The sequence below is a fragment of the Buteo buteo genome, chromosome 15 (assembly GCF_964188355.1).
Source record: "Buteo buteo chromosome 15, bButBut1.hap1.1, whole genome shotgun sequence".
NCBI lineage: Eukaryota > Metazoa > Chordata > Aves > Accipitriformes > Accipitridae > Buteo > Buteo buteo.
Window position 1 is genome coordinate 1,243,358 of NC_134185.1, and position 14,193 is coordinate 1,257,550.

At 39.7% G+C, this 14,193-nt stretch overlaps 1 protein-coding gene across 2 annotated transcripts in view; it reads right to left on the reverse strand.

Moving 5' to 3' along the window:
* Positions 1–3,412: 3,412 nt before the first annotated feature.
* LGSN (lengsin, lens protein with glutamine synthetase domain) overlaps positions 3,413–14,193 on the reverse strand; it is a 62,550-nt gene continuing 51,769 nt past the window's right edge. For both annotated transcript variants that reach the window (XM_075046346.1, XM_075046344.1), the window contains 2 exons: positions 6,872–7,050; positions 3,413–4,612 (listed from right to left, as the gene is read on the reverse strand). In XM_075046346.1, the coding sequence (XP_074902447.1) occupies positions 3,413–4,612; positions 6,872–7,050 (1,379 nt within the window). The remainder of the gene's footprint in view (positions 4,613–6,871; positions 7,051–14,193) is intronic.

A 14,193-nucleotide genomic window follows, 5' to 3' on the forward strand; every position in this document is an offset into this window, starting at 1 on the left:
CTGGAAAGATTAAAACATGCTTTATCAGAAATTTCTTATATAAAGCTTTGCAACATCTGACTGTAGTATCCTGGAAAATCAGCAGGACCCTATACAAAACTACAGATTTTAAATGTCTTTTTAGTTTATTTTTTTAAAATTTGTAACACCACACAGGTTTAAATTATCTGACTGATCTAACTGATCTTGGACCTGTAGAACAGTGAAGAGTATTTTCAGACAACACTTCAAGATGAAATGTTAGCAATACAGCAGTCAATAGTAATTCATTTCAATTGAGCAGTATGAAGTAGTTATCTTTTTCTTGTTGCCTTTCTAAAGAATATGCATGAAAATTTGGTTGGGGATGCACACAACTTTAAAAATTCCTAACTTCTTGTTTTGAAATAAATATTTTTTATGTGTTCCCACAGAGCTGGAGTTATTTTATTTTTATTATATAGAACAAATTTAAGAAACAGTATTGAACAAAATAGTGACAAAAATTTAGGACACATTAGCTTCCAGCTGAATTTCTGAACCTTCTATTTAAAAAAAAAAAAAAGACATTAATTTGCCAGAAGCATGAAATGTCTTTATTTAATCATATAGCCACTGTCTTTTCAGACCCTATGTCACTGAGGACTGCTTAGAAAATACATGTATATTTATCTTACCTATTTATCATATCTTGCTATAAGATAACCTGTAGGACATCAGTTCTAGTCAGTTGATTTTTGTTCTAAATAATGGCTTTCCATAACCAAATTTCATCAGATAGTTGGATATATACAGCAAAAGGTTTAGGTCTGATGTTGTTATTTCTTTAATGTTGTGATAGGAAAACAATAGGGATAATACATATAGTATATATAATGAGCTTCATGTTCATCAGATCCAGTTATGAAAATTCATTATATATTATCTCTTTAAAAGTGACTCTATACAGTGACAGATAATTATGAATCCAAGACAAACCACGAAGTGTCTTATAAAGCCACACAAAAAATTGTTTGAAAATTGGCATAGCAAGCAGCATGACATTCTGCAAATATATATATATAAAATGAAGAGAAAAATACATGGTTTTGTCTCATTCTTTCATTCATTTTGCCATCCTTATAAGCAGGTCCAGAAGAAGTACAATGCAGAAAGTGAACCTACATATCTTCTGAGATTTCCACTTGGAAATGTGGTCAGTGTTATGCCAGAGTAGCTTTCCAAGCCCCAAAAGAACTGGAAGAGCAATGTAACTCACTTTTATAATGTATTTCACTGAGAAGGCTGAGTTCACTTATGTTTTGTTTAATATGCTTTATTTTCAAAGAATAATTTGTGAAAAGGAGATACAGATCTGAAATTGGATTTTGGAAACTCTGGTGTGGGAATGTGTTTCTATTTCAAGGTCAACTTCTAGATAAACTTTAAAATTAAGATCATTCTGCCTGCAGAAGCTTAATACATGTTCCATAGCCATTTCTGGTACAGCTTGACTTAGCCAGTGTACTTACTACCTTACAAAAATCCTGTCACATTAACACACATCATACATGCAGTGCTGTGCTTTAGTACGTCCTTGCCAGATGAAGAACCAAGGAACAGCTATTAACCTGTGTGACTGCTGGGCCTAAATACTGACTATGGTAAGTAAGTTGTCTGAGCAAGGACTTTTATGGGTGTCTTCTGCCAAGAGCTTGTGAGGATGAGAGTGGGAAATAACCAGAAAGAGAAGACAGGTCAGAAGACAGACAGATTCCCAGAGCCCCAGAAGAAGGGCTAGGGCAGCAAAAGAGAAGCGTTTTTTCAGAATGGGAAGTTCTGCTTAAATGCAAGTCTAGACCTGCCCAATGCAAATCAGCCTGGAGCAAAGAAAAATAGTCCCATGATCTGGGGCACCCAAAAAATGTGTCAGGTGAGTAAAGTAAGGGAGAGAAGCAAATCCACCCACCAACCACAGACTGAGACAAGGGACTGCATTTAGCAAGTTTCCTTAGATTATTTATTTCCTCTTGCTACCCAAGTATAAAGTGAGTTCTTCTTTGGAACCCCACAAAAAGTTTTAGCGTACCAGGTGCTACATTTCAAGTACAATACTCTGTAGGGGAAGAGTGGAAGATCCATCAGTAGGCACATTTCTGTTCACACCTTCTAGTTCTGCAAGTTGGCAGAGGCATTGACTGAATCTTGTTTTCACTCCATTGATGACCAAACACTTTCACTCACAAATTCCTACACATAGATCAAAATATTGTGACAAGATAAGAACATCAGAAATCACTGTTAATGTGGAGGTGGAGTATGAAACAAGGGTTGTTGTTAATAATAAAGGATGACAGCGGCAACAGCAACAAAAACAGAGAGCAAATCTAAACCCCACCTCCTGCCATTCCAAAAATTTTATTTTTCTTTACACCAGCTGCCATTTCTAATTTTAGGATGGGTCTTCTCTTCCTCTGTTTTAACCACTATTGGCCAGTCTCTGAATTCACATCTTCACTCGTTCCTTCTGCTTTTAACCCACTCTTTCTGTTCCTCTCTTCACAGTCGTCTTCCTCATCCTTGATAACATCACATTTCCCAATAAAGTCCAGTTTAAGCTCTTAATTCTCTGGCTTCTTTGCTTTTTTTTCCCTCATTTGCCATTCAACTCTGAATTAACCTATTAACTATCAAAAGAGACATAAAACCAGCTCCTTTTTTATTGCGCAGTAGCCTGACACTCCTGGCTTTCTATGGATCATTCCCTCTTCAGGCCACCATTTGATTTCTTTTGGTATTTTTCTCCACTATAATTCTTGCAAACTTCATTCAGCAGCAGAATTCCTGATGTATAGATCATTTTATAATCCCTCCTGTCTTTTTATTTATGCCCATTAAGATACTGACCCCTGACTCTCAGGTTCTACAGCCTCAGTCCTTTGCCCCTCTCTTTACAATGTTCACCATTCTAGCCTAAGTTTTAAATCAAACTCATTCTTCTGGATTAGCAACCCTTCAGCTACTGAATAGGCTGGGAAAAATCCCATAACCGTGCCAAACAAGAAATTCCCCTCCTTCCCCAGTTCTCCTACCCGCCCTCCTGCACCATCCCCATTATTCCTACTTTTCTGCACTTTATGCAGTCCTATTACAGTTGTACAGTTCTCTTCTCCATTTCACCTCTTTTCTTCTTTGCACCAGCAGATCTGTTTGCTTAAATTGAAAAAAATACTGTTTTTTTAAAAGCCAGTTAATGTTATTGTATGAATATCATCTTTGCACTCTCCTGAATGTACACAGACAATAAAATGCAATCACCGTGTACTAAACAATGGGGGGGGGGGGGGGGAATCCCAAAGCATTAAAAACATTTTTAAATATATTTACTAATTTCGAGATTCTTAGCCATTCACTGTATGCATTTACACAGCATCACTACAGAAGAGTGCTCCTTCTAAATAAAATAGCCCAGGCATTTATTCCTTTCGCTATCCATTTCTTCAGTTTCTAACTCATAATGTTTCATAGCAACAAAGTATCGGATAAAAGTTTCGCCTAATGCTTCCTTAATGCATGAATCCTTCTCGAGTGCAACAAGAGCATCTTCTAGTTTCAGCGGGACTGATGAATGTTTCAGGTCAGCAGTGTAATTTTCTTCTTGGAGCATATCATCATACCGAAGTCCTCTCTTTACTCCATCCAGACCCGCAGCAATAGTAGCAGCAAGCACAAGGTAGGGGTTTGCTGTAGCAGAACTTAATTTATTCTCTATGTAAGTGCCTTTGCCACCATGACATTTGACATTAAAGGCACAGCTGTTATCATTATAGGCCCATTTTGCATTTACAGTCTCTTTTGATTCTTTACTGTATTTAGAATAAGGCTTACGGCAGCTGGTGGTAGGAGCCATCAAGCAGCTGATAGCTGCTGTGTGTGCCAAGAGACCCGATAACCAATTTTTTCCGATATCTGAGAGCTCCTCAACTCCATAACCAACAGAAAACAAATTCTTCTGGCCATTCAAATCCCACAGGCTATGTGACAGAGCCCCTGAATTGTAGAATCCCGATTCTGAGAAAAAGCTAGCCACGTAGTTGTACTTCTTAGCCACCTCTTTAATGCCTGTTCTAAACGTGAAGGCACTGTCAGCAGCATCTATGCCAAACGCTGGATGAAAAGTGATCTCCATTTGCCCAGGCCCACTGGAAGAAGAAAAGCTTTCAATGTTGGCACCAGCATAATACATTCCTTCAATGAGCTCCTGAATGAAAGTCTGGTCGTGGTTATTTAGTATCGTGGCTGCAGGAAAGGATATTGTCTTCGAATTTACAACCTCAGTAATGCCATAAATACAAAATTCATAAGTGAAGGCAGAGTGCAGAGAAAAGCCATTGTCCTGAAGCTGGCTCAGCTGTTTCTTGGCAATGTGCCTCGGTGAGGTCATTAGCGGGTTGCCCAGCACGGTGAAGGAATCACATATCACTCGTGCAGTCTGCTCAGTCCAGGGGAGTATTCGAAACGTTGATAAATCAGGGTTCAGGATTATGTCACAATTAAAATTGGTTGCATTGATGTAATCTAATTCATTGTCTTTAGGATTCAGCGTCAGCTCAAGATAACTTCTGGGCATGGCAACGCCATGAATTGCTTTCTCCTAAACACAGAGCAGAATGACAGATTTCCAAATGAGAAAATAACTCAACAGCATTTTTTGGTATGTAAAATATAGAAAACTCAGATTCTCAGTAAGAACAGTAGTATTTTTCCTAAAAGAACACTAAAAGGCAGTTATCCCTAAAGTGGAGGGCAACAGCCAATTACTGGCATTATGAAGCAGAACAACCTTCTACAAGGTTGGTATGAAAACCCTGGCATCACGTATCCCAATGACCATTTTTTAAATTTCCATAAAGAACTGAAAAACTGTTCAACACTTACCTTGCATGGTCTTTATACAATTATGGGCATCACCAGTTAGGTGCAAACTTTGCAAGTCAAACTTCGCAAGTCAAACTTCTACCTATAGTTACTCTATCCTCTGAGCATTTCTTTTACATAGGTCCAAGTGGCCACACAAGACTCATGGCAATACAAATTCAGGCTGTGACTTCTCTTCAAATGCCGTACCTCACTGTTTTTCAGATGCAAAGTTTAACTGAAAATTCTCGCTTTCTGGACTTAATAATTTGGGGGGTGAAATGCAGGGAAGCACTTCGAAGTGAGAAATTTTTCTAATGTTTCAGCAGTCCCCTTCTTGGTAGCAAACAGGATAAACTCATAGTTACACTTTCTTCTCCATTTGAACAGAGAGCATCAGCTTACGCAAATGAAATGTAGATAGGACCCCAAGGAAGGATCATTTGCCTTCAAACAAGCCCCTTTACAACTTACCTTACATTCAAACCTTTAGCTGATGAAAACTGTAATTATGCCCATTTCTATCAGTGAAATTTGGCTCATGTTTACTTCTTACCTTTATTCTTCTAAGGGAAAGGATTACCATCTGAGTGAGCAGTGGAGACAGAACAAACCTAGAAAGGGGCAAGCTCAGAGCTGAAAAAAATAATGTTGCCTATCGAGATGGAAAACTGTTGAAATACTTCAAACTGCATACAGTGGCTTCTCTTTAAATAAAGCAAGCCTGCCTTCTCGTAAGTGGGTGACAGTCCAGTGGTAGCAATTCTCCCGGTGTGACAGCCGTAACCCAAACTGCACATGTGGAGAGTACTGCTCCAAGGTGTCTAAGCTGTCCGTTTGACACTGAAAAGGTGTTGAAGGTGACTACCCTACAGTACTACCTCTCCCTCCTCCACCCCCCCTACTGAAAAAAATGAAAAGACTACAAAAAAAGGAAATTACTCTCAGTTGCTCTGTGTGTGTACATACGTGCGCCTGTGTCTGTGTGCACACATACACATTTTTTTAGTGTCCGAAAATGTAGACTGTCATGCAAAGCTCCAATTTGTTCAGATGGTGAGTAAGGTAAACAGAAAAGCTGTCTTTGAACAAGCTGATCTAAACATTTGTAATTTGACATAGCAACTGAAAGAGAAGTTGCAATTAACCTACCACCCCTCACAAGAATTAAAATGACTGGGAGAAAGTTTGTTTTGATAAAATCCAAATGACATCAGAGAGAGCAAGTTGTATCTAGATGACACAGTTGCAGTTTAGCAATATCTAACAGGGAAATAATGAAAACATGGCTTCAGAAGGAACTTGAAACAAAAGTGCTCTACATCTTTTCATGTTCTTATCTTTTTTTTTTTTTGATCAGTAAAGCTTAAAATATTCATAGGGATATGTGAGTGAAGTATAATGTAGTTATGCACACAAAGCATCACAGAAGCAATATATTGAGAGGGCTGATTGGTCACGGATACTCATGGTGAGGATTGCTTCCTAATTTGGTTCTTATTTCCTCAATCATTAACATGGCAAATATTGCTATTAAGTCATCATGCAACCTAATGGTATTTTCTTATGCGATTGATGACTATAAAATTTCTCATAGCTAAAGTGATTTTCATTCAGTCATTTTCTTTCTTTCTTTCAGTGTTTACTCATTTCTTTTTGCAATTTACAGATGTTCAATAAAACAAAATCTTTATAATGCATTGAACCTGAAAAGATAATTCTGAGGGAAGAGATTATTAGAACTTCAAAGTACTGAAATTACTAGCCTTATTTAATTAGATTGCTGTTTGGGGGAACAGAGGAATAGATGATTGCAGGGATGAAAAAAAGTCCAGATCCTTTGGGAACATTAACAAGTGGAGGGAACAGGTAATTTGTTCTAAGTTTGAGTTTCTGCCTGCACCATGAAAAAGAAATAAATAAACAAATAAATAAATAAATTAAGGACAGGGCCATGAAAACACATGAAGGTACAGCTAGAAACCAAAAAACTTACGTGAAAAAAACGAGAAGGAACATTCTTTGATCTTGACACACCATGGAGGTCTATTGATTCAAATCTGACAAACTGTACGTTGTCCCTGGCCATCTGCTGCTTAATAAATTCAATATGAGAGAACAGGTGAAGGAGAGTCGAACTTCCGAGGCCGTTTACATCAGGCTCTCTGCTGGACGCTATAAGTGAAGAGGAATGTTCGCGTCAAACAAAATAATGAGTGCTGGAATACAGGCTGCTCTCCTAAAAAGTGCAACGGTGGGAAACTGTGACATGGAGCGTAAAAACAAAAATAAGGAAAAGATATGGATTACAAACCATTTTTTTAAATAAACACATTTTCTTTTCCCTGAGGACCTGTATAAAATCCTGTATGTTTTGGAATGGTCTATAACTTAAACTTTTTTTCAAGTTTATAACAGAACACAGGGGAATCATGGGGTAAAGCCAGGAATTTCTGAGGGATACCTCAGCTGGTTTGTTGGGTGTTCTCAGCAGTACAAATAGCAGCTGGATACCTATTTCCCACCGAAAGCTGATAGAATTCAGTTGCTGTGTTTCTTCAGTGCCTTTGAAAAGTGCATGGATACAGAGACGTGATAAAAAGGGCACTTGTCTCTGCTAAACCTTTCTCAAGACCTCCCGAGGAGGACTGCAGCCTCCTCCACCACAGGCAGCGGACTTTTAAGAGAAGTTCATACATTTATGCATTTGCTGTTATGGAATTGTCTTCTTAACTGTATTACAGCAGCTGTAGACTGTATAAACTTCTTCACATGAAAGCAGTAATATCTGAGCGTAACTTCTGCAATGGAGCAGAGAGCTGGGCATAGTAACTTCCTTACACAAATCTCTTGATCTCTCCGACCACTTTTCTTTTGAGTATTGCTATTGTTCAAGTTAAACTACATAAGGTATTAATTTCCATTTAGTACAATAAACTAACTAGACCACGGGTAAAATCTGATATTAAGATATGAAAAAATGTGAAAAAATGTTTTTTTCTACATTTCTGGGAGGAAAGTCCTCCATTCTTCCTGAGGATATGATCAATTTTTGCAGAGCTTTCAGTTCCGCAGTGGAAGGTCACCAACACCACCCTTCAAGCAGAAGTCAAAAGCTTCATGCTGAGGCACTACGGAGGTTGGTGGGAGCACTCCCAGTCTTTCAAGTACCAAACTACCCGAGCCAGAGCAGATCTCCTTCAGCAGCAGCCAGCAGGCACGAACACCTCTTCTGGACCTCTCCTTCGGGGCAAGCACGACTGCGAGCTGCCAGGCCGTCAGGCGGCTCGGCAGGTAGCCCAGCACCAGGCTGTCTGATAATTCCCTGCAAAGGCAGCAGGGTCACCCACGGTCACGGACTTCTCAGAGCCTTTGAATATTACTGGAGCTTCCTCCAGCTTCCGATGGCCAGGAGGTGACAAGGACACTCTAGGTCAGTAAAGTAAGAAGAGGTTGAGTACTAACAGTGCTGCCCGAGGAATGACAGGTGAAAGCACAGGACAAAATTTTAAGCAAATAGAAGAGTCTGTAGGAACACTGGGTAAAAATTGAAAAGGTAGAAGCAGGAAAAAAAGAGTTTTGTCACATCCTCTTCTCCTCGTGACGTCTTTCCCTTTGGTCTGCTTCAGCTGTAAGCTGCTTATGGAAACAGCTTTTTTCCACTGTCTTCTATAAACACTAGGGCACTATGTCCTTTAGCAGGTGTGCGTTAAAGAAAGAAGTCCTGTTACAGATGCTGCCAAAACACAATAGCAACCAGGGAGGATATGTAAACTGGCCTTGTCTTGCGTATGTCATCCAAGTAATAGTTCTTTGAATTCCACTTCAGTCATCCCATAACATTGTTTTACAACATGAATGTTTACCGACATTTAGCAGATGTGACCTCCTTATGAACCTGACCATCAATTAGAAGTTGATTAACCGTGGCTATTTATTAGATTAATAGAATTAAAAAAGATTCTGAAAGTCTTCCTACAGATTGCAGCAAGTAGCATTTTCTTCAACTCCAGGGCCAGAAGCCTGAGGTTTTTGCCTTTGTAAAAGCAGTGCTCAGTCTCTTATTCTGCACGCCTTTAATATCCTGTGCAAAGATGGTAGACATTTCCCATCTACCACCTGTCACATGGGGATTTTTATGTCTTCCTCTTATGCAAAGTAAAGTTTGACTGGCAACCCTTGACATCAGAATATTGTCAACTTTTGATGTAAATTTTGCAAGTATTTCTTACAATGTCCTGAAATGTTGCCTGTTAAATTTGCATCTACTGAATAACGATTTTTCAGGTAAAAACATATAATTCATGAAAAACAACAACTTTAACTCTGACCCAAGTAATTCTTTAAATCAGTATTCCTAAGAGATAAAAATGATATCAAATCAATATCTAAGGAAAACACAAATGAGATATGCATTCATATTAATGATGTACGAATTCAATTTAAAAGTAAAGCTACAAATATACTTAATTTAAACATCTACCAATGGTAGGTGATTTTCCAAGTTTTATATCTATCTGTTGTCTTCAAGCTAACTTTACTTGAATAAATGCATAAATACGTAATTAGAATATATGAAATAACATAAATTAACAGAAAGTTCCTATAAAGTAATGTTTTTAAAGAACATTAAGCAACCAAAAATTATTAATTGAAGAAGCAAGAATTTGTCTTCTCCAGTTGGACTTTTTATGATTAATGATAGATCTTTTTAAATGATGAGACCAGAGTTTATATATTGGTCAGGTATTAGTCTAAAATTAGGCTATATACCAGTCTAGACAGCCCGCTAGTCGAAAGACAGATACTTCTTCATTTACAATAGCCTTATCCAAAAACCTGTTAGAATCAATAGAAACACTCCCGCAGCTTTCACATACTTTTTAGAGGCAGTTTGTCTTTTATATCATTTGCAGATTATCTTTCCCATTGAAATAATAAGTTTCTGTAAATTGTATGATAGATAAAAAAATATCGTTGTGACTTAATATCTCTGATTTTGGAAATATGAAAGGGGATTTTTTTTCTTAAATAGTATTTAGTGAATAACTACTGACAGTACTTACTTTTCTCCAGGACAGGTCCCAAAATACATTTTCTTGGTAGCCACTAAATAAATCACTGGCAAACTACATCCATGAAGCTAACGATGACTAAAGTTTGGAAAGGGAAAGTTTTTTGGAAAGTTTTATAGTGGGGAACTGAGTACTCTCTCTTTTCCCAGATCATACAGTCATTATCTAGAACATTAGTTACTGGAGATAAGGAGGCTAATAAGTAAGTATTAGACAGGTCTAGCTGATTTAGATTCACAGTCTAAAAGAGTCTTACACTCTTAGGAGGAAGGATTGTGTTCATGAGTATAACTGTTTCCCTAGCTCTCTGGGCTTCTAGAAATAACGGCATCTTTATTTTCATTTCAGAAAAACCTACTTATGGAAACATGTATGTAAATTTCACAAGATGCTCAGATTTTGGTTCAGATTTTCATTTTAAAAATCAATTATAAATCCAGACTAGCCATGTTTCTTCAAGCAGAATGGTACATACAGATCCTTAGATATCTATATCAAATCAGTAGTACACAGAGAAGCTGTTAATGTTTGCTTTTGTATGGTTCTATTTGTATTTCCCATTTAAGTAACCACTGAGAAACAATTAGTATTAATCATGTTTCTTTTGTAGTTAGTACAAAATATCTACAAATATAAACAAATTATGTTTATACATTTAAAAAAGATTAATAAAACAAAACTAAAAATATTACCCCAAAAATACAGATTATACAAACTATATTATTATTATCTCTAGCGGAAGAGTGGTGCCATTCTTAGGTTATTAATATTGAAATCGTTCAGTTTGCTGAGGGCAGCTGACACGGGGCTAGGGCAAACAGTTAACATCAGCTTTATCTTCTCAGCAACAGAAGAGTGTTACATTAGAAGAAAGCGCACATGTGCCAGACCTATCTGTCATTATCTGCTTGTTCAAAGAAATCCTTTCCCATGGTCCCTTATTAAATCACACCGCATCTAAAGCAAACAATTTCTCGGCTGTATAAGAGGTGACTGTGTCAAACTGATGAAAAGAAAAGAACGTGCCACATGTTGCCAGGGGACTTGACAAAGACGGGAACGGGCTGACCTGACAAATGTAGTCATATTGGAAGCTCTTCACTGAGAAACACGACCACCAACGTAACGTAGGGCGATAACAGCAGACGCCAGCAGGGAGACCCCAGGTACAAACCGTGCACTGGAGGGGGAGACGTGTCTCCACCAGTCCTCCCCCATTCCTCCCACCGCCTCTCCAGCTGTGCCAGATGTGCTCGCTCCTGACTCATCCCCGCTGCGGCCGCCCGGCTGCTGCCCGCCCTCCTCCTGCCCCGTGAGGGGTCTGGGCACGCCTGAGGGGAGCAGCCAGCGGAAAACCCCGTCCCCGGTAATCCCCAAAGTCAGACGTGGTTGTTCTGCAGGAACGACTGCAGAGGCAGCGCACACGAGGTGCCCGGAGCGGGGACCGAGGTACCTCTCCTGTGTCCCCTTCTACCTCCCGGTTGTCCACTTACAGCTCCCAAAGAGCCCCCGTTCCCCTCTGCTCCCCACTGACTAGTCTCACCGAGCAGAATCCGCGGGGACAGACGTGCCTCTTCCAGGCGAGCGCGGAGGACAGGGAAACCGCACGGGGAGTTCAAATTTTAAATGTTAAAAGCGTGGGTTTAGTTTCAGTGGAGAAAAAAAACGAGCTATCTGTTTTGTTGCAGACTTCTTTTCAGAATTCTGCCCCTAAATACCACGTATCATAATTTGTGACTGTCTTGTTACTAAAACTAAGAGCTTTAAACAAGTTAAGAGTGACAACATGAGGTTATTCATTGCAACAGAAAAGGGAACCGCTTGTAGGGCTGATGAAATCCACTCTTAAGTATGAAACATAGCCTGTTAGGTATCTACTTGATAGGCTTTTCCTGAAAACGACAACTTAGCAAAGGAACTTAGTGTTTGGGGTCAGCACCTGCACAACATTTAGTGTGATTCTTGGGGCGTTCAAACCTTCTTTTCCTGCACACTTGAAATTTCAACAGTCCCTCGGTAGCTACTGATGCCTGCAGATAGATATATATAAATATAGCTAGGACATTTTTTTCTTTCTTCAGAAGTGTCCTTCTCCCTCCCAGAGTTCCTGACCCTGTGCTGGTCATATTTCCACGCCCTCACGCGGTGGGTGCTCAGGAAGGTGAGCCCCCTGCAGAGGACCTGCTCCCGGAGCGGCCCAGGGTTCGGGGACCCAGCTCTGCAACCTGCACACAGGCAGTTTTGAACAAACTTTTCTATCCCAGCGACAGACCGAGACGGACAAAGGGAATCTGAAGCCGGAGGTGACTGCCAGCCTGTGGCCCCCCGACAGCGACCTGGAGGTGCTGGGGTCTCGTCGGGTGGAGAAGAGCGACGCGGGCAGAGGGGGTCCCTGCTGAAGCCGCCTGCAGCCCCCCCTGTGACGAGGAGAACCCCGCAGCGTGGTGTAGCGTCACCCTTGGGAATGTCACTCGAATAAAGGTATTTTCTTTGGCCTCCTTTCTGGCTACCGTGGTATAAGGAGTCTGATTTAGCAGCGTGCAGAGCCGCGTGTGCTGAGACCTGCCGTCAGAGAGGTCCGCGTACCCTCGCGTCGTGTGCTGCGCACACCGCACCTCTAGTACCTGCGTGCGCTCACGTGTGTATGCGTGTACGTGCTATGAGGTGTTACATAACGCTAAATGCATGAAATTTCACCTGAATTTCTACTGTTTGGAAGCCTCCCTCTTGGTCTCCCAAGAATGCAGGCACCGAGCAACTCCAGAAGCACCTGATTATTCATGACTACGTACCAATTTGCAGACATGCACACCATTATCATGTATAGATACGTATGCAAATAAAATTCCTAAATTCGTGTTAGTGCAGTTAGTATATTTGCCTAATTAGCTACATGTGTTAGTTTCTATCTTTCCATGGTGACGAAGTAGATTAAAAGGGCTTTACCTTCAGCTCCAGTTTCACGGACACTGTCCAAGTAATATTTTTCATACTGAACCAAATATCTTGCATCTCTCTTTCTTTTCTATTATTTTTTTTTCCCATGTCCACGCACTTCTTTTACAAAAGAGCTGACAAGCAATGGACAAAATTCATATGCAGTAATATTTCCACAATTTCCAATCAGAATTTTGAAACAAATATTGGATTTATTATTTTAGAGAGGTGTTAACCACATAACTAGCATGATTGTATTTCAGTCCTCTGCATTACGCTGACTCACTAAAGCTCAGCTACATGTCTTAGCCTTTCTACTGCTGACCTCTAGAGATTGTCCCTTAACTGTGTACTTTTAGAACAGTAAGGTATATTCCTGCTTTGGCTATATCTCGACACTGAGTAGATCTGAAATACAACCTCTTGTAATTTTTCCAAACACTTTGGATGGAGATTTCTGATTTGAGCAAGTTCGAATATTTGAAAACTTGCAAAATACAGGAGGTAGTATTTCAGATCTACTCAGTGTCAAGACATGTTTAGATCCAAGACTTCAGGCACTTTGGTAACTAAAATATTAAGATAATATTTTAGTCATAAAAATAAAATATTTAGGATTTTTCTCTTATCAATCTTAATAAATTATCACTGGCAGCAATGAAATACTGTTTATGCAAAGGCTCATTAAAGAGTGCAGAATTTATGTAAAACTTTCTTCTCTCAAGTTACTGAATGTATTCAACGAAAATTAAATTTTAAACACATACATTTCTGATTAAGTAGAAACTATTTCTGTGCATTCCATTTACTAGTGGAAACTCATACTGAGCCCTACAATTTGTTTGGTCAAAGCCAAATGGAATCCAAACCTCAGGAGATTCCAAAACTTCTGGGTTTGGATACGTTTCTGATGAGACAAAACCATTTTCCCCCCCCTCCCTTCCTAGTCGGTTCTCATCTGCAGTTCTCTGGCAGTCGCTGCCATCGCCAGTGATGCAGAGTAGGATTAAGCCCAGGCAGCTTTAAGCGTTTCAGAGTTAGGCAAATAATCTAAACTAATCACCATGGGACTTCTTCCCCATGGAGTGGAAAGAGATGCCCACCTCCAGAGGTCGATTGCTCATCAACCCCGACTACCTCTGTGAAGACAAAATGCCTGTCGTTCTCTGCTGACTAGGTAACGAACTTGGATTAGCCACTTCACTTCAAGTGGCTACAATCGGGTTGAAATCTCCTGGTGGAATCTGCAATTAATCTCATCAGTTCCCTGTACCTTGTAAATGGTGTTATGACAAGTGATTATTCC